The following is a 20,410-nucleotide window of genomic DNA, read 5'->3' as shown; positions in this document are numbered from 1 at the left end:
TACACAGGGAATGATGAGCAAGCAGGCAGAGCAAGTTTTAGGAACATTTGGAATTAGTCATTGAATTCTGTGGTTTTTGTCATTGGCAGAACACGCCTAAACAAGTAATCTTATTAGTGAGGACTTGATACATATAGTGTGATACATTGTTTCACATATTGTCTATTTGGGTTTAATGCCGAAAGGCAACAAGGATTCTTTAAATAAAGATACATGTCGGTACAAAAGGCAAGATTATAACAAGCACATATTGTTTTGTTGCCTCGCTGGTTACACCGGAACTGCACTTGCCGGCCAGTTTCACATTGGGCAGAATGGGTCAGTTTGGGTTCCCTAGATTGTTTCTTGGTTTGTGGCATTCTAATGCTGTGAATGGCTGCTTTTTGAACCTTCCCCTGCCCTGATGTTGTTTGGTTCTAGCCATTCTGTCATCATGCATAATTACACATTAGTACGACCTTAGACTGCCGGCTTCCTGTTTTATAGGCTTGCGCCTGCCCCGCCCCTTTTGTGATGTCATCAGCGCAGGTCTATAAATGGTGGGACTTGGTTCTGTTTTTTCTCAACCCACACATCACTATTACACATGGACAAAAAAGGGATTACAATAGGTATTTACTCCCGAGGGAAAGCACCATCAAGCAGGGCAGCTTTAAATGGGGTTTCTCCTTTAAATTAACTTTTAGATTTATGTAGAGAGTGATATTCTGAGACAATTTGCAATTGGTTTTCATTTGTGGTTTTTGCGTTATATAGCTTTTTATTCAGCAGCTCTTCAGTTTTAATTCCAGTCCAAATTACCCTAGCAATCATGCACTGATTTGAATAAGAGACTGGAATGTGAACGGAAGAGTGTGTAAATAGAAAGATGAGTAATAAAAAGTAACAATAAATGTGTAGCCTTACAGAGCATTTGCTTTTAGGTGGGGTCACTCCCATTTGAAATCTGGAGTCCGAAGAAGAAGGTAAATAATTAAAAAACTATAAAAAAAATAAATGAAACCCAGAAGTCACCAGCGCTTGGTCTAACTCATGCTGTGGTGTTGACCAGCTGCCGTAGACTCTATTGTGCCAGCTCTCGGTCTAACCCATATTCTGCAGTTGACCAGCTGCTATAAATGATAAAAAGCCAATATTTGTAGAGACAGAAAGTTTGCCAGCGCACAGTTTGCCTTTAAGAAGGGGCCTTGATATGGCACGTGAGCTTACATATTTTGGCCAAAGTGTGGTACTAACACCTCATTTTTTGTAATAATTATTTTTAAAAGCAAACTGTGCACTGGCAAACTTTCTTTCCTGTCCTTCACATGGCAGTGGGCACTAACGGGTTAACCCCCCTCGTCATGTGACGGACAGGAAATACCTCATCAATAAAAGCCTCCCTAGCCCCTGATACGTCCTCTTAATTTTTTCCTGTCCCTCGTCATTTGTGGCTCACCCTCGAATCCGGTGGATCCTGGCTCCATCCACTGATGCTGCGGGACAATGCATCATGCCTTTAGTGAGTCCCTGCAGGGCCTCTTCCTCCGGGGCCGTGGCCGTTGTTGCCAGCCGGCGCCATAAGCCGCAATGCTCCGCTTGGGGCGCATGCGCAGTAAGACGCCGGATCATCTGGAGCGCAGCCAGACGGATGACGTCATTTCCGGCGGAATTCAAGCACGGATAAAAACTGGCGTGCTCCGCGGGTCTCCCCGCATAAATTATATAACAACCTCAAGGAAACCAAGGTGAGATTTGGATCATCAACCAAGGACAACTTTCTAAGCCTCCAACTGGGATTAAGACACTGCAGTAAGTGCATCCACAGGGAACATTGGCAGTAAGGTTTTCTTTTTTCTACCTACTTGCTTATGGATAATTGTTACCTTTTCCCTAATACAGCTATGAGCTCTGGGAGGCGATCGCACTCAAGTTCAAGGGGGTGAGTGGACAGTGATTGAGCCGAAGAAAGCATTATTTTATATGTTATTAATATTATGGGCACTGTTTTTCACAGGCATTCCCCTGACAGAAGAAGATATGATCAGGGCAGAGAAAGAAGCGAAGGGAGAAGTAAATCCTCAAGGAAAGAGTGTCTCTCTTGTGAAAATCCAGCACTTTTAAACAAAAAGCTGTGTCAAGAATGCCTGAATCAATTAGCAAGCCCATCTACCTCACAAGAGGTCTCATCATTCATGGATTGGATGAAAGGGAAAGTAGATCAAACCATGAACGATATGGTTAACAAAGTTACCGAAAACGTTTTATCAAAAGTTTCCTCTCACGCTTTGGAAAGAAGATCTTTGACCATAACAAGTTTGGATGGCAGACAGAATGTGTCCTTATCGGATTCCCCCATTTCAAGTGACACAGAGTTATCTCAGAATGAAGCCGAAGACCGGGAAGAATTTTCTTTCAACATTGAGCTTGTGGAACCTCTAATCACAGCCATGAGGGAAACATTAAAACTAGATACATCCGCTAAAACAACGGAAGACAAAGACCTAATGTTTCATACAGCCTCAAAAAAATCAGCTGTTTTTCCAGTTCATAAGGTAATTAATGATATGATAAATAAAGAATGGAACACTCCAGATAAAAAATTTTACACTAACAAAAGAATAAAGAAAATGTACCTTTTCAAAGATGAGGAGATTAAAGAGTGGAACACAGCTCCCAAGGTCGATGCTGCTATTACTAGGGTCGCTAGGAAAACCACTTTACCAGTAGATGAAGGTGTATCTCTACGTGATGCTATGGAAAGAAGGCAGGATTACACGTTAAAAAAAGCTTACCTGGTGGCAGGCGCCTCCTGTAAACCGGCTATAGCCATTACATCCTTGGCAAGAGCAAACAACATTTGGATCCGAGAGATTGAAGAAGCTTTAAATGAAAAAATCAGCAGGGATGAAATCTTAAAAATGTTGGAAAAAGTAAAAGCAGTAAACGACTTTGTTTCCGAGGCTTCCTTAGATGGAGTTATGCTGGCTGCAAAAGGCATGAGCCTTGCAGTTGCAGCTAGAAGATCATTGTGGTTAAGACATTGGATGGCGGATACACCATCAAAACACAACCTTTGCTCCCTCCCTTTTGAAGGAAATCTCTTATTCGGTCAAAAGCTGGATAGCATAATTTCAAAAGCTTCGGCAGGGAAATCCTCTTTCCTGCCCCAGGATAGAAGAGGACAGGGAGACAAAAGGCAACCTCCAAGACCATCAAGGGGAGCTTTCAGACAAGCTAGATCTTATAGACCGGGCAGAAATTTCTCCGGGCAAAATTACTGGAAAGGCAAAAGCCAGTTTTTTCAACGTAAAGAAGACAAGAAGCAGGGGAATCCAAAAAACTTATGATGGTTTGCGAGCCCTACAGCATCAGGTTGGCGGAAGACTCCTCGACTTTCATTCTGTTTGGGCTCACACAATTTCGGACGAATGGGTAACACAAATCGTTTCCAATGGTTATTGCCTAGAATTCAAAAATTTCCCTCCTCCAAAATTCAAAAGTTCAAGAGAACCAAAAACCGAAGAAGCGAATACAGCCCTAAAGATGGGCATTTTACGACTACTAGAAGAAAAAGTTATTCTTCCAGTTCCAATACAAGAAAGGGGAAAAGGCAATTATTCATCAATCTTCCTAAGAAGAAAGACATCAGGAGACTTCAGAATCATTCTGAACTTAAAAGAATTGAACAAATATCTGACAATAAAGAAATTTCGTATGGAGACAACTTCCTCAATATCTCAAATGCTGAAACCAGGAGATTGGATGGTGAGAATAGATCTAAAGGATGCTTATTTACACATACCTGTGTTTCCAGCTCATCAGAAATTTCTAAGGTTTTGCATTCGAGGAAAACATTTCCAATATGCGGCTCTCCCGTTCGGCCTAGCCACCGCGCCAAGGACTTTTACGAAGGTTCTTGCTCCACTACTAGCACACATCAGAACTTTGGGAATAGAGATATTTGCCTATTTAGACGACATTATGATCAAGGCCTCTTGTCCTTTGATTCTAAATCATCACACTCGAACCGTAACAAAGATCCTTCAAGATCATGGATGGATACTAAATACCGAAAAATCTTGTCTAATACCAACTCAAAACTTAAAATATCTAGGGTTTTACCTAGACACAGTGAACTTCAAGATTTTTCTTCCGACAGAGAAAGCAGAAGAGATTCATCATCTCATAACCAAATTCACAAAGTTCCCAGTCCCTACAGCCTTAATATGCCAACAACTCCTAGGAAAGTTAGTGGCTACAAGAGATGCTGTAAAATGGGCTCTATCCCATATCAGACCCCTTCAATCAGAATTCTTGAAGCAATGGAACAAAACTCAAGATTCTCAAGTCATTCAAATCAGCCGGGCAGTCAGAATCAGCCTAACCTGGTGGAAAATTCAGCAGAATTTGTTAAAGGGGAAATCTCTCTTATCTCCTCAGTGGCTACACCTGACCACAGATGCGAGCAAACACGGATGGGGAGCTCACATAGAACACAAGTCGGTTTGGGGAAGATGGAAATCTTATCAAATAAAGTATTCATCGAACTGGAAAGAGCTTATGGCAGTCCGACTAGCTCTCCTGAAGTTCAAAAAAGACATCAAAGGAAAGGCGATTATGGTGAACTCCGACAACATGACCACAGTGAGATACCTGATGAAACAAGGAGGCACAAGGAGCCGATCCTTACTTCAAATTGCTCAACTTATCTTCCAGTGGGCGGAAGCTCATATATCAGATCTTGCTGCCCTCCACATACCAGGGAAAATGAATGTATGGGCAGATTGGCTCAGTCGGAACCCTCACCCAGGAGAATGGGAACTAGATCAAAATATTTTTATCCAGATAACGGAGATTTTGGGTCTACCAGAAATCGATCTGATGGCCACATCAATGAACAGGAAGGTTCCCCTGTTTTATTCCAGGTTCAAAGACAATCAAGCCCGGTACCAAGACTGCTTCAGAATTCCATGGAACTTCAAACTTGCTTATGTGTTCCCACCAATCCCCTTGATTCCCAAGCTTCTCAGGAAAATCAAGGAGGACAAAGCAGAGGTAATAGCAATTTTACCTTGGTGGCCCAGAAGGATCTGGTTCCCCCAATTATTCAATATGGCACAAGCTCCCCCACTCAAAATCCCAGTACATCAGAATTTATTGAGACAGGGGCCTCTTCTGCATCCAAACCCGAGAAGTTGGAAATTGACGGCATGGCGACTGAAAGGTTAAACATGGAAAACCTAGGTCTATCTCATAGGACTATAAACACACTCCTAGCAGCCAGAAAGCCATCTACTTCCCAAAAATATTACAAAATATGGGAAGTTTACATAAACTGGTGTGTCAGCAACAATAAATCCAGTGAAGCAGCATCTCAGGAGCAGGTTGTGGAATTCTTGCAATCCGGCTTAGACAAAGATCTGAGTGTTTCCTCATTAAAAGGGCAAATTTCAGCTTTATCAGCCTTACATGGAGAGTCTTGGGCATCAAAACCTCTAGTATCCCGTTTCTTTCAAGCTTTAAGAAGAATAAAGCCCAAAATTAAAGAAAGAGTTCCGCCTTGGGATTTGTCTCTGGTGCTACAAGCTCTAACACAAGAACCTTTTGAACCTTTTGACACAGTTCAGCTAAAATTCACAACTTGGAAGATGGCTTTTCTTCTAGCAATAACATCAGCTAGAAGAGTAGGTGAAATTCAGGCTCTCATAGCCTTGGACAGTCACCTCAGATTCATGGATGATTGTGTTATCATGAAAACTCCACAAAATTTCATCTCAAAAGTAGTATCAGAGTTCCACATGAATCAGGACATTGTACTACCTACTTTCTTTCCTTCACCCCAAACAGAGGAAGAAGCTCGATGGCATAACCTTGACATAGTGAGATGCCTAAAGATTTACCTTAATAGATTAAAAGACATCCGAAAGGACGATAATATCCTTCTCATCCCTTCAGGCTCGAAGGCCGGCTGCAAAGCTTCAAAGCCTACAATAGCCAGATGGATAAAGTCTTGTATCTCAGAGGCTTACAAAGCTAGTGCAGTGCAAGTCCCATTAAACATTAAGGCTCATTCCACCAGAGCGGTTGCGACATCCTGGGCTTTCCATGCCCAAGTTTCGACAGAGGATTTATGCAGAGCGGCAGTTTGGTCCAGTGTCAACACTTTTATAAAGTTCTACAAATTAGACGTCTGGGCAGAAAATCGTTCAAAATTTGGAAGATCCATTCTTCAAGCAGCTACCTTAAATGAATAAATATATTTGCATTAGCCCGCCCAAGTGTTATCCTTTACTGCTTAGTAAGGTCCCGTTAGTGCCCACTGCCATGTGAAGGACAGGAAAGAGGAAAATCTTATCATACTTACCGTGATTTTCTTTTCCTGGACTGTAACATGGCAGTGGGCAACACTTCCCAGCCCTTAAGGGGAGATCATCGGTACAGAGAAAAAATTGGAGGACGTATCAGGGGCTAGGGAGGCTTTTATTGATGAGGTATTTCCTGTCCGTCACATGACGAGGGGGGTTAACCCGTTAGTGCCCACTGCCATGTTACAGTCCAGGAAAAGAAAATCACGGTAAGTATGATAAGATTTTCCTCTTTCTCTTTGTGTATAAAAAATAAATAATGGAGACCAATTGAAAAGTTGCTTAGAATTGGCCATTCTATAACATGCTAAAATTTAACTTAAAGGGGAACTCCACAAAAACATAACTTAAGCTTTTTGAAAAGTAGACATCATTTCAAGCAATTTAGCAAAATACATCAGTTCAAAAATATGCAGCCTTTCATAATTTTTAATGATTTCTGAAAGTTCCCTAAGCCTAGCCCCCTGCTCTCCTGCTGATCTGTCTGACTACTTTGCTGAGCTGACTGACTGTTACTTTGTATCAACAGCCATCTGTCCTCAGCCTGCATCCTCCAAACCCCACAATTCCCTGCACATGTGATTTCAATAAGGAAAGGAACATCACAGTGCAATGCATTGTGGGTTATGTAGTTCCTGCATGCTGTCTGTAAGCTGTGGAGCAATTGTTACAATTTGTAACATCAGTGTTTAGTCCCTCCTTCCCTGCCAGGATTTCAAATGATGCAGAAAGAGAAGAACTGTTACACAGCTGGATTTCAGCATTTATTCATACTTTTTGAAGAAATAGATAACGGTGATGGGTATATTAGGGGTTTCTGTGTTGTGTTAGTTTGGAAACCGGAGTTCCCCAATAAAGGTGAACCACTCCTTTAAGACACTTTTGGGTCCAGAATAAAGATATCAGTTGATCCCAGAAATGAGGAATCTATAAATGACTTTGGGTGGAATATCACCTTCGCAAAAGCTATTGGGGTCAGTGGGAAAGGTGACACTGAGAGAGTAAAAACTGATTTCTGTCCCTAATATAACATATAACAGCTCAGGCTAGTTGTTTTTTTACCAGATTCCAACATACTGGAAACACAAATACTAATACTTTATTTGTTGGTTTACTGTTCTGTGATTGAATTAATGGGAGCAGAATTGTACTGATTAGAGGGAATGCTTGATTTAAATTTTAATGGTGTAATTTTCCTGTTTAAGGAACCCTTCAGCAATGGATGGCACTGGGTACCCAGATATTGACAATGGGAGCTCACATGTTATTGCCACTTGTTTCCGAGTAAGTACTATTAAGGCTGACTTTTTATTTTGACTTGGATGTTGCCTATCCTTATGCATTGCTTGCACAAATGGGATCTGTAGATTAAGTAAATATCGATCATTTTTGTGCACACATCCCACAAGAAATGAGTGAATGATAGTTTTAGTTCTTTTTTAAAAGGTCAGCATTTTATTTGGGCTTTACTTACCTTGTTACAGATATATATATATATATATATATATATATATATATATAGGAACATTGGGGTGACAGTCACCCTGCTATAGTTCCAGGGGTACCAAGGGTACAAATAAACACTCACCCCTATTCTCCTCCTAACTGGCGTTCAGGCTGGCCCCCCTTAGCTCATAACAAGGTTACAGATATATAGAAACATTGGGGTAACAGTCACCCTGCTATAGTTCCAGGGGTACCCAGGGTACAAATAAACACTCACCCCAAATCTCCCCCTAAATGGCCTTCAGGCTGGGCCCCCTTAGCTGATAACAAGGTTACAGATATATAGAAACATTGTAGTAACAGTCACCCTGCTATAGTTCCAGGGGTACCCAGGGTACAAATAACCACTCACCTCAAATCTTCCCCTAACTGACCTTCAGGCTGGATCCCCTTAGCTCATAACAAGGTAACAGATATATATAGAAACATTGGGGTAACAGTCACCCTGCTATATTTCTAGGGGTACCCAGGGTGCAAATAAGCACTCACCCCAAATCTTCTCCTAACTGGCCTTCAGGCTGGGCCCCCCTAGCTCATAACAAGGTTACAGATATATAGAAACATTTGGGTAACAGTCACAGTGCTATACTTTCAGTAGATCCTAGAGCTCAAATAATCCCCAAATCTCACCCTAACATCTTCTCTGTCTGTGCTCTTCAGCCTGTTGCATTGCTCTCTATTGCAGGGACTCCAACCTAAGAATTTTTGACCATTATTTCAGGCTGAGTGGCCTTTCACAGGTGCTATTATTATTTTGTGCTTGTTGAATATCTGTTATAAAACATACTTTTCTTTTTTTTTGTGCCAGGGTCATGAATATCCTCTGCAAAGACCACCTACACCTGTTGGGGAGAAAGGTAATACTACTTCAAGGAGAGAAAATTAAAAATATTTTTCTATGCTCTGATTGCTTTTTTTGATGCTGATATTTGGCTACTGGATGCTATGGCATAGTTTTGATTTTTGGCAACATTTAAATAAATAGTCTTCTATAAAGGTATTTGTACACTGGGTATCCGTGGCATAACTATAGAGGAAGCCGACCCTGCAATTTACAGGGGACCTGCAAGGTCTAGAGTTTCTTATGATAAAGAAAATATTAATACTTTCCAGAGGGGGGCTTGGCATCATGCTGAATGAGGACAAAACATAGAATTATTTTACTAGCAAGGCCTGTATTAGCTCACGTAATGTACTTTCATTCTTAACTGCAAAGTGGTATTAAAAGAATAAAATAGACTTAATTCTTATTTTTTTCCTTGTTTGTTTCTTCTGCTAAACAGTGGATCCTGTTACATTCTGGCTCTCTCATCCATTAGAAGTTATACATGAACACTGTGATTTGATTAAAATTTATATTTTGTGGCCAGTCCTTAAAGCAGATACACCTACAGTGCATAATGGACCAGCATGGTGAGTAAGCATCGTGTGTGTGTGTATTCACCTTCCCAGTCATTCGCTTGTCCTTTATAAAACCATACTGCTTATAATGTCATTCTGCAGAAACTTATCACGATTGTGATATTTTATCCATTCCAATGTCTTTTCCCAATACAGATGTGAAACTTGCAGGTCCATGAATTCCAGGTTGAGATTTGAATCCGATTTTTAAATATTTGCAAAATAACCCTGCTTTCCTCCAGTCCATTTGTTCCACTTGAAAGGGAGTCGGAAACAAGTGTCCATGCTAAAATTGAACTTAACTCTTTGTACTCAATGGTGTATGTCCACCTTAAATGGATACTGTCATGGGAAAACATATTTTTTCCAAAACACATCAGTTAATAGTGCTGCTCCAGCAGAATTCTGCACTGAAATCTGTTTTTCAAAAGAGCAAACAGATTTTTATGTTTAATTTTGAAATCTGTCAGTTTTAGAGGGCCTCAGTCATGTTACTTGTGCTTTGAAACTTCAGTCACTCTTTACTGCTGTACTGCAAGTTGGAGTGATATCACCCCCCCCCAGCAGCCTAACAAAAGAACAATGGGAAGGTAACCAGATAACAGCTCCCTAACACAAGATAACAGCTCCATGGTAGATCTAAGAACAACACTCAATAGTAAAAATCCAGGTCCCACTGCGACACATTCAGTTACATTGAGTAGGAGAAACAACAGCCTGCCAGAAAGCAGTTCCATCCTAAAGTGCTGACTCTTGCTGAAAGCACATGACCAGGCCAAATGACCTGAGATGCACCTACACACCAATGTTACAACTAAAAAAATACACTTGCTGGTTCAGGAATAAAATGTGATATTGTAGAGTGAATTATTTGCGGTGTAAATAGTGTAATTTAGAGCTAAAAACGACACCATAAAAATCATGAAAAAAATCTCTAACTTTGCTAAAACATTGACGTGTCCTATCTTGTGTAAGCCAACAGACAAATCAACTCTTGGAACTGAGCCATCAGGAGTAGATACTGCTACTCTTCAATGGTATATATTGAGGAAAGGAAATTAACAAAATAACAAAAATATTTCCATTATTTAAAGGAGCCACTCTCAACCTACACCTTTTTTTGCTGAGATACTTAAATGGATAATGTCATGGAAAAAGATGTTTTTTCAAAATGCATCAGTTAATAGTGGTGCTCCAGCAGAATACTGCACTGCAATCCGTTTTTCAAAATAACAAACAGATTTTTTTATATTCAATTTTGAAATCTGACATGGGGCTAGACATATTGTCAATTTCCCAGCTGCCCCAAGTCATGTGACTTGTGCTCTGATAAACTTCAGTCATTCTTATTGCTGTACTGCAAGTTGGAGTGATATCACCCCCTCCTCCTCCCCCCCCCCCCCCCCCCCCCAGCAGCCTAACAAAAGAACAATGGGAAGGTAACCAGATAACAGCTCCCTAACACAAGATAACAGCTGCCTGGTAGATCTAAGAACAGCACTCAATAGTAAAAACCCATGTCTCACTGATTCAGTTACATTAAGTAGGAGAAACAACAGCCTGCCAGAAAGTAGTTCCATCCTAATTGCAGGCACTAGTCACATGACTGGGGGCAGCTGGGAAACTCACATTATGTATAGCCCCATGTCAGATTTCAAAATTGAATATAAAAAAAACTGTTTGCTCTTTTGAGAATTAGATTTCAGTGCAGAAGTCTGCTGCTGCAGCACTATTAACTGATGTGTTTTGAAAAAAACAAGTTTTTCCATGACAGGATCCCATTAAACCATTTTTTGGTTTAGTCTTTGCAAGGGAAGCAATCAGTTACTCATTTTCTATTTTTACGTTTTTGATATCTGCTTTTAAATACTTGCAGTTCGTAGATATACTAAATACGAGTCTGTCCCTCTGAGTTAAGTTTTTTGAATGCTGCCGTTCTCCTCCTTCTTACATGAGTAAAGCCACATCGGATGGTTTTGAAAGTGCTAAAGTTTGCTCTTTTTTTCTGAACTTGAGTCTTTGTTGCACCAGTGCATGTTTACATTTTGCAACATACATCAAATACGATATTTAAGTCACTGTTACCACTTGCATATTTGTAGAGTTTTTCTGGGTTGTTTTTTTAAAAACAATATCCCCCTCCCCTCTACAATATCCTTAAAGGGATACTGTCATGGGAAAAAAAATTTTTTTCAAAATGAATCAGTTAATACTGCTGCTCCAGCAGAATTCTGCACTGAAATCCATTTATCAAAAGAGCAAACAGATTTTTTTATATTCAATTTTGAAATCTGACATGGGGCTAGACATATTGTCAATTTCCCAGCTGCCCCAAGTCATGTGACTTGTGCTCTGATAAACTTCAGTCACTCTTTACTGCTGTACTGCAAGTTGGAGTGATATCACCCCCCTCCCTTTTCCCCCCAGCAGCCAAACAAAAGAACAATGGGAAGGTAACCAGATAACAGCTCCCTAACACAAGATAACAGCTGCCTTTTAGATCTAAGAACAGCACTCAATAGTAAAAACCCATGTCCCACTGAGACACATTCAGTTACATTGAGAAGAAAAAAACAGCAGCCTGCCAAAAAGCATTTCTCTCCTAAAGTGCAGGCACAAGTCACATGACCAGGGGCAGCTGGGAAATTGACAAAATGTCTAGCCCCATGTCAGATTTCAAAATTGAATATAAAAAAAATCTGTTTGCTCTTTTGAGAAATGGATTTCAGTGCAGAATTCTGCTGGAGCAGCACTATTAACTGATTCATTTTGAAAAATTTTTTTTTTTCCATAACAGTATCCCTTTAAGGTTCTTGACTTCTGCAACATATTATTGGCTGATTTCAGTAGGAAAGCTAGAAAGATTGGGGATATTGATTTATAATGCATTTCTGCACAAGACTGCACAATGTTATGCAATTGGCTAGCAGCAGCACCCCAAATCCAGATCAGAATTGTGATTCTGTGATCTGCCCTATTGCAATTTGCCTACAGCAGAACTATTGACTTAACCCTGCAAGTGCCAGTAAGCCTACAAGAGTGTTCGATAAGGGGATTACTCATGTCTTACAGCAGAACTCTCTAAATTTTAGGGCAGAGAGATTCGGTGAGATTGTTGCCTGGTGACAAATCGCCTCTTCTTCAGCGAGTAATCTCCCCAAACTGCCTTCCTGCTGCCTAGAATCTAAATTGCTGGCAGGATGGCACTCGGAGCGATTAGTTTTCCGAAGTTTCCTCATGAGGCAAGAGGCCTGGTGATTTGTCTCTGCCTAAAGTGTGTGGGCCCATAACCTCAATGAAGCTATGCCACATTATGAGATGCGGTTAAAGAGAAATACAGTTTGCCAGTCCGGACCTGCTGGTACTTCTATGTGCTGCTGCCATTTATTTTACAGTTCCTGGCACTTAAGATGTGAAGAACTGGAATGTCCTTGCAGTAATGGAAATGTTTACAATGCAGTGTGGTTGCATGTCAGTAGATGTAATGAGAGGCTTTTGTTTTTAAAGTAGTCGAAACCACAACATATTTAAGTACTAAACATTTGATATATCTTCTTAAGGGTTGATCCGGATTCTACCGGCTTGTGTCTTAATAAACTAAACTTTGTCGAGATGTTAGAAGAACTCCTGGATGTAGTAAAGAAAGTGGCGGTAAGGAAACGGCTGTTTAACCTGTTCCTCTCCTAATTTCCACTGTTTGATATTATTTGTAGTGCATAGATGCAAGCCATTTCACAATAGTACGGATGGTTAATCCACATATAGGCTTTGTGCATAATAGTGTTATAGTATCATTTCTATTTTATGCATCTGTTATGCACCATTGCTCACACTTTTGCAGCATTAATTAGAATTCTGTTTATTGAACAGAATCATTAAAGGAGAACTAAAGCCTAACTAAAGAAGTAGCTAGAAATATTGTACATTATGTTTTGGGCTTCTGTACCAGCCCAAGGCAACCACAGCCCTTTAGCAGTAAAGATCTGTGTCTCCAAAGATGCCCCAGTAGCTCCCCATCTTCTTTTCTGCTAATTCACTGCACATGCTCTGTGCTGCTGTCACTTACTGAGCTTAGGGACCCACTCACAATATACAGTACACATAGAATAGAAATGTCACGATCATATTCACATTCATTTATAGGGGTTAGTTCCTCTTTAAGCAAGTTTATTTGGGGGGGGGTAATTTATCTTTAAAATGAGCCTTTAGCATTATGTAGACAGCCTAAAACAATTTGCCAGGCTTGGATTTGTAACTCTTATCTGGTTGTTTGGATTTACCTTAAACTGAACAGGATTTAGAAATCAGAATGTAAGATAATCAAGCCAAACAGATTGAGGTTGCAGACCAGTGGCAGAATAGAAAATTGACTAAAACATAAGGACACTTTTAAAGGAGAACCAAACACTTGCGAATATAAACCCCTACCCCCCTACCCTACATAGACCCCCTCCCTGCCTCCCCCCGCCTTGGTGGTACCTTTGGTAAATGCCCCTAGCTCTTTACTTTCCCCTTGGTGCAGATTCAGGGCATCGGAGTTTACGGGCGCTGGTTTCCTCTCTTCGGTAATCTTTGGGAATAGAGCGATGTAATGGAGCATGCCCAGTTGGAGCAGTCTTACGTTTCGCGACAACTGCGCATGCGCCGAAAGTCACGGAAATTGCCGAAGTGTCAGAAGAAGATTACCGAAGAGAAGAAGATGGCGCCTGTGAACTCATGACCTGAATCTGCACCGATGGGTAAGAAAAGTTAGGAACATTTACCAAAGGTACCACCTAGGCTGGGGGGGGGTCTATGTAGGGTAGGGGTTTTTATTGGCAAGGATTTGGTTCTCCTTTAAAAGTTGTGAGAATGGGTCCATCACTTCACCGTTAATCTTTGTTTGCATTTTATTTTTTTGAACATTAATGGTTTGTTGATCTCTTTGAGTTAATATCATTTCAGAAATGCTTGTGTATAACGTGTTTCTATTTTTTGTTTCAGCATGAGCGACGGTTTATAGAGGGCCTATTAAAGATCGCAAAGTCAATGGAAATGGTGGGTTAAGTTTTTACTAGGAATTTGTTTTTGAATAAATCATCTGATTTAGTTCATTCCAGTGACATGACAATTGGGTTGATGGCATAAAGAGTGTATTCACTGTCGGCATTATGTGAAGCACCTTTAATCACCCATGGCATCTATCAGCGGGCTCCTCCGCACAGGAGGTTTTTATGCAGAGAACTCTCAAATGTGCATTTTTAGCTGTCTCAACTAAAGATAATGGCATTTGACACTGGGGTGGGTGTCCTAGTTGTAAGGGGTTGATAGTAACGACTGCTCCAGATAAAATAATTCTAAGGCCTTTTCGAAGAGATTGAGCTAAAAAGTCACAGATTCTTCTGTTTGACCCAATAACTGACAAATGCATGTTGGGCCATTAGAAGTTGCTTACCCAACCATGAAGAATCCCAGAACAAACTGCATTTATTGTTAGTTACTTGCAAGTGTTGCAGCTGTAAACAATGTCACGTATCCATATATGCCGTGGCTAAGACTACAGTTCCCACAATACCTTGGACACGTCTGTGATTCATCTCGGATCTGTTAATGTGAGCCATTGTGGGAACTGGACTCTTGGCTAGACGAGAGCTGGACTGCCAGTAGAGTTTAAGTGGTACTAGTAGTTAGGACAAGCAGTGGAGGTAATAGTAAGAGACCAATACAGCTTTCAATACTAAATATATTTGCTAATTCATTAAAATTTTAATGGTTATTAGAATATTGCTTAGAATTACAATTTGTTGTTCACCTTTACATGAACTGTTAGGGGCCCATTCATTAAGTTCGAGTGAAGGAATAGAAGAAAAAAAAACTTCGAATTTCGAAGTGTTTATTTGGCTACTTTGACCATTGAATGGGCTACTTTGACCTTCGACTACGACTTCGAATCGAACGATTCAAACTAAAAATCTTCGACTATTCGACCATTCAATAGTCAAAGTACTGTCTCTTTAAGAAAAAACTTTGACCCCCTAGTTCGCCACCTAAAAGCTACCGAACTCAATGTTAGCCTATCGGGAAGGTCCCCATAGGCTTGGCTAATTTTTTTTGGTCGAAGGATAATCCTTCGATCGTTGGATTAAAATTCTTCGATCGTTCGATCTAAGTATTTGCGCAAAATCGTTCGACTTCGATATTCGAAGTCGAAGGATTTTCATTCCCCAGTCGAATATCGAGGGTTAATTAACCCTCGATATTCGACCCTTGATGCATTTGCCCCTTAGTATGATGTAAAGACAATTTGCAATTGGTTTTCATTTTTTATTGTTTGTGGTTTTTGAGTCATTTAGGTTATTATTCAACAGCTCTCCAGACAGTGCCTGAATAGAAAGAGGAGTAATAAAAAGTAGCAAAAAAATTAATTTGTAGCCTTACAAAGTATTTATTTAGATTGGGTCAGTGACCCCCATTTAAAAGCTGGAAAGAGTCAGAAAGTAGGCAAATAATTAGAAAACTACCGAAAAGGAAGGCCAATTGCAAAGTTGCTTAGAATTAGCCATTCTATAACATACTAAAAATTAACTTAAAGGTGAACCACCCCTTTAAAAAGAGTGTGCACTCCATATTGTGTGCAGTCTGCCAGTTCGAAATGGTGATGCAAGTTGTTCATTACCGTATATACTCGAGTATAAGCCGGGTTTTTCAGCACCCAAAATGTGCTCGGCTTATACTCGAGTCAATGACGCGAATGGCTGCACTACAGCAGAACACAAGCTCCTGCGTGCGCATACCATTCACTTCCTACCCGGCCCGCATCTCCTGCTCACAGTGCCTTCATCACATGACGTCATCAGAGGCAGCGTGCAGCATGGCGACGGGCGTAGTTCCTCCTACTGCAGCCTCCCAACCTCTGCAGTCCTGCGGGGACTCGTGCTAGAGATAAGCTGTGGCCAAGTAAGTGCGCAGGCTAGTGTTCTGGGCCAGGGATAGGGGGCAGGCTTCCGGAGATCCAGATGCTCCAATGCAGAAGCAGGTTTATCCCTCCGCTCACATGTGGAGTGGGCTGAGCCTGTGGGGGAGTGAGCTTGTGAGTGTCTCATTGCCTTACCTGGCTGTGTATGGTGCAGCACTGGCCCAACCCTTGCTGTATGTTTGTATTTATGTGTATGTAATGTATGTGTATGTAATGTAAGTGTATGTAATGTATGTGTATCTAATGTATGTATATGTAATGTATGTATATATGTATGTAATGTATGTATACCTTTACAACAGCAAGTATGGGCAGCACAGAGCTGTTGCTGCAGCCTCTTTGGATCAGTAAGTAAGAGGGGAGTTCTTCCCTAGCCGAGCGCACGCAGGAGCATTTCTTCAAGTGAAGCTCTGGTGTATATGCACCACTTAGTCAGTAGCCAATTAGACCATTGCTGTATTTATATTGCAAACTATGCTGTGCCTTTCATTGCAAGGAAACTCTCTTGACCAGTTTGTATTTCACGGCTTGAGAAATGTATATGTATTTTTTCTTTTAAGGTTCATTTAAATTATCAGCATGTGTCAGAAGCAATGAGCTGGCTTAAATCAACGGGGGAACTACAGGTTTGCAAGAAACTGGAAGAACAAGAGAATTTCAGATGCTTCCCCCTGCAGATATTATTTATTGACTGTAAGTGGTAATCCAATTTTGGCATACAAAAAAAATAAAAATCATGTGCACCCTGTTGTGTAAGTGATATCGTCAACTATAAAATGATAGAATGTAGGCACCTGTCAAACCACGTTCACTAAGGATTTGAGGGAGTCATGGTACAGTTTGGGTAGAGTAATGTAATAAAGGGCACCATGTTTGCCCATGTCCGGTCACATGTAGCAGCCAATCAGATTCTTGTTTTTTAACAGCTGATCAGCAAACGCTGCCTGATGATTGGTATTATATATATATCTATCTAAGTAAATATTGCCCTTCTACATATTTTACCTCAAGCCCCCATTTCGTGACGGTCTCTGTGCTGCCTCAGAGATCACCTGACCAGAAATGCTACAACTGTAACAGGAAGAAATGTGAAGCAAAAGACAGAACTCTGTCTGTTAATTGGCTCATGTGACCTAACAAGTATAGTTTGTCTCACAGAGACAGAGAGGCCCCCCCATACCCGCCGCTCTCTTACCTGTGGTCGGAAGCAGAGTGCGTCAGCATGGGGTGTGGAGTGGGTGAAGTCTGGGTGGGTAGTGGGCGTGAGGATGGGGATCAGAGTGCGCTGGGCCCTTCTGAAGATTTTTTTGCAGGGGTGCCCTGTAGTTAATGCTACTGATATGATTCCAAGCTTCCTTAGCTGGACATACTGGGAAAGCTGTTGGGCCACTTCATATTTTGCCACTTTCAGCTGGGGTCACTGTCTGTTCTGTTGTTCAGTTTGCAGTGCATTCTTCGATAGCCTATTTTTATTTCTCCTTTGCAGATGCACATTACATAAACAGTATGGCTGAACAGAAATACAATTTCTTTATGTGGAGAAAACATTTTTGCGACCGATGTGCTGTGGTAAGATTGTTTTTTGTGTCCTTGTGTTATTGGGTCAGTTTCTTCAATGGATCTCCTATGATCCATTGTGTACACACACACACACACTATATTTTAATAAAAATACAGCAAGGTTTGAATCAAACAAAGTGACAGTCAGCTCTGTCTATTTTGTTTGTGGTGGGTAAATTTAGGGGCAAGAAAATACATTTTGTCTATACCTGCAGATATCTGCTCACCATTAAGGGGGTTATTTATCAAAGGTCGAATTTTAGAGTATTTTTATATACCTCGAATAAACTCACAACTCGAATGGTTTCTAATTTAAAAAAACTCAAATGGAAAAACTACGAATCATTGAGTTCCGGGGGAAAAACTCAAATTGATCGAGTTTTCAGCATGAAAAAACTCCCGCATTGTTCAAGTTTTAGGGCAAAACCCTCTGGAAAAAAACTTGAACATAATGAAGACATGTTCAATTGGTTCCAGGGACCTCTGCCATTGACTCCTACATGACCTTGACAGGTTTTAGTTGTTGTATTTTTGGATAAAAGCTATTTCCAGGGTCGGGGTTTATTAAATCTCGAAAGTTCAAATTTTTTTTTAACCCGAAAATCTAAAAAAATAAACTCAAACTTAAATTTTCATGAAAAACATAACTCAAGAAACTTATAAACAAGGCGTGCAGTGTCGAGTGCAGTAGATGATGGGGTTAACTTACCCAGGAAGAAAGGGGGTACAGGTGCTCAAGCCCCAGACCTTCAGCTCAGGGAGGCAAATAATGCAAATAGATAATAAAGGGCTGGCACATACCAGACCACACACCGTAAATTGATGTAGTAGAAAAGTATTTATTTAAGCAAAAAAACATCACAGCAAAGCCTAACGAGTTTCGTGCCATAGGGGCACTTAGTCATAGCCTTTATTATCTATAAACACAACTCAAACCTTAATAAATAACCCCCTAACTGTCCAGTCATATTACAGTCAGGTGTCTCTAGACAGAAAATCTGTGCGTATTGATAGGTCATAATCATTAGGGGACCCACATCCTTACCTTTTCCTGGAATTGACACATAGGGCAAATTGTTATTTAATTTTGTAAATCTATTTTTCTTCTTCGCTGCAGGAGTCGGAATGTATTAAGCGACACGGTAATGAAGAGTTCTCAAAATCAAATTTTATTTTGGCTGCTGAGCTTTATTCGAAAGCCATAGAATATAGGTAAGATGTCACAAGCTTACACTTGACCACTGTTCATTTCTGCTGCACATGATTAGGACTTGTAGTCATTGCAGGAGGTTGAGCCTTTAGGGGCTTATTTATAAAGCAGTGTAGAAATCTACCAAATATCTCCATAGTGCTCAGTGTAAAATCCCACATGTTATCACACTGTTGTAATGATTTTATGCATTGCTTTAGCCACAGCACTGCAGATTTTTACACAGACTCATACTGTGGTGATTCAGCAAGTGTACGGCCACCTTATCTTTGTCTGCTGTTATGCGCCAAATACTCCTGGTCATTTAGACGTACGGAGGCAAGGCATTTGCTTTTCAGCAGTGCCATACGCCGAGGATTTAAGCAAAGCTTTATTTAATAATTGTATTGCATGCTCCACCTAGTGGCAGAAGTTAACACATAGCAAAGGGGTGGTTCACCTTTAAAGGGATACTGTCATGGGAAAACGTGTTTTTTTTCAAAAACACATCAGTTAATAGTGCTGCTCCAGCAGATTTCTGCACTGAAATCCATTTTTCAAAAGAACAAACAGATTTTTTTTTATATTTAATTTTGAAATCTGACATGGGGCTAGACATATTGTCAGTTTGCCAGCTGCCCCAGTCATGTGACTTGTGCCTCCACTTTAGGATGGAACTACTTTCTTGCAGGCTGTTATTTCTCCTACTTAATGTAACTGAGTCTCAGTGGGACTTGGCTTTTACTATTGAGTGTTGTTCTTAGATCTACCAGGCAGCTGTTATCTTGTGTTAGGGAGCTGTTATCTGGTTACCTTCCCATTGTTCTGTTGTTTGGCTGCTGGGGGAGGGAGGGGTGATATCACTCCAACTTGCAGTACAGCAGTAAAGAGTGACTGAAGTTTATCAGAGCACAAGTCACATGACTGGGGCAGCTGTCTAGCCCCATGTCAGATTTCAGAATTGAATAAAACAAAATCTGTTCTTTTGAAAAATAGATTTCAGTGCAGAATTCTGGTGGAGCAGCACTATTAACTGATACTGTCATGGGGGATACCCATGACAGTATCCCTTTAGGTTAACTTTTAGTTAACTTTTTAGTTAACTATAGAATGGCCAGTCTAATTGGTCTTCATCAATTTATAAACACATACACACACACTTTTCTTTCTAATTTTGGTTCTGTACAGTACCACAATGAAACAACTCAGATGCTAACTAAAGCCTTTTATTAACACAATCACTTCATTTCAGGGGCTCAAAGTATTTGACAAATTAAAAAACTGAATATAAAATGTTCGTTTCAATACTTGGTTGAAACCCCTTTGCTGACAATGACAGCCTGAAGTCTTGAACTCATGGACATCACCAGATTCTGTGTTTCCTCCTTTTTAAAGGAAAACTATACCCCCAAACAATGTAGGTCTCTACAAAAAGATATTGCATAAAACAGC

At 40.5% G+C, this 20,410-nt stretch overlaps 1 protein-coding gene across 1 annotated transcript in view; it reads left to right on the top strand.

Moving 5' to 3' along the window:
- LOC108707415 (E3 ubiquitin-protein ligase TTC3) overlaps window positions 1-20,410 on the top strand; it is a 102,840-nt gene that overhangs the window by 2,536 nt on the left and 79,894 nt on the right. The window contains exons 3-11 of the mRNA XM_041581166.1: window positions 924-965; window positions 7,553-7,631; window positions 8,662-8,710; window positions 9,137-9,266; window positions 12,815-12,905; window positions 14,238-14,291; window positions 16,770-16,902; window positions 17,696-17,778; window positions 18,887-18,981. Of these exons, the coding sequence (XP_041437100.1) occupies window positions 924-965; window positions 7,553-7,631; window positions 8,662-8,710; window positions 9,137-9,266; window positions 12,815-12,905; window positions 14,238-14,291; window positions 16,770-16,902; window positions 17,696-17,778; window positions 18,887-18,981 (756 nt within the window). The remainder of the gene's footprint in view (window positions 1-923; window positions 966-7,552; window positions 7,632-8,661; window positions 8,711-9,136; window positions 9,267-12,814; window positions 12,906-14,237; window positions 14,292-16,769; window positions 16,903-17,695; window positions 17,779-18,886; window positions 18,982-20,410) is intronic.

Source organism: Xenopus laevis, chromosome 2L (assembly GCF_017654675.1).
Source record: "Xenopus laevis strain J_2021 chromosome 2L, Xenopus_laevis_v10.1, whole genome shotgun sequence".
Classification (NCBI taxonomy): domain Eukaryota; kingdom Metazoa; phylum Chordata; class Amphibia; order Anura; family Pipidae; genus Xenopus; species Xenopus laevis.
The sequence above is the reverse complement of the archived record's forward strand: the minus strand, read 5'-3'. Positions and strand labels throughout refer to the sequence as shown.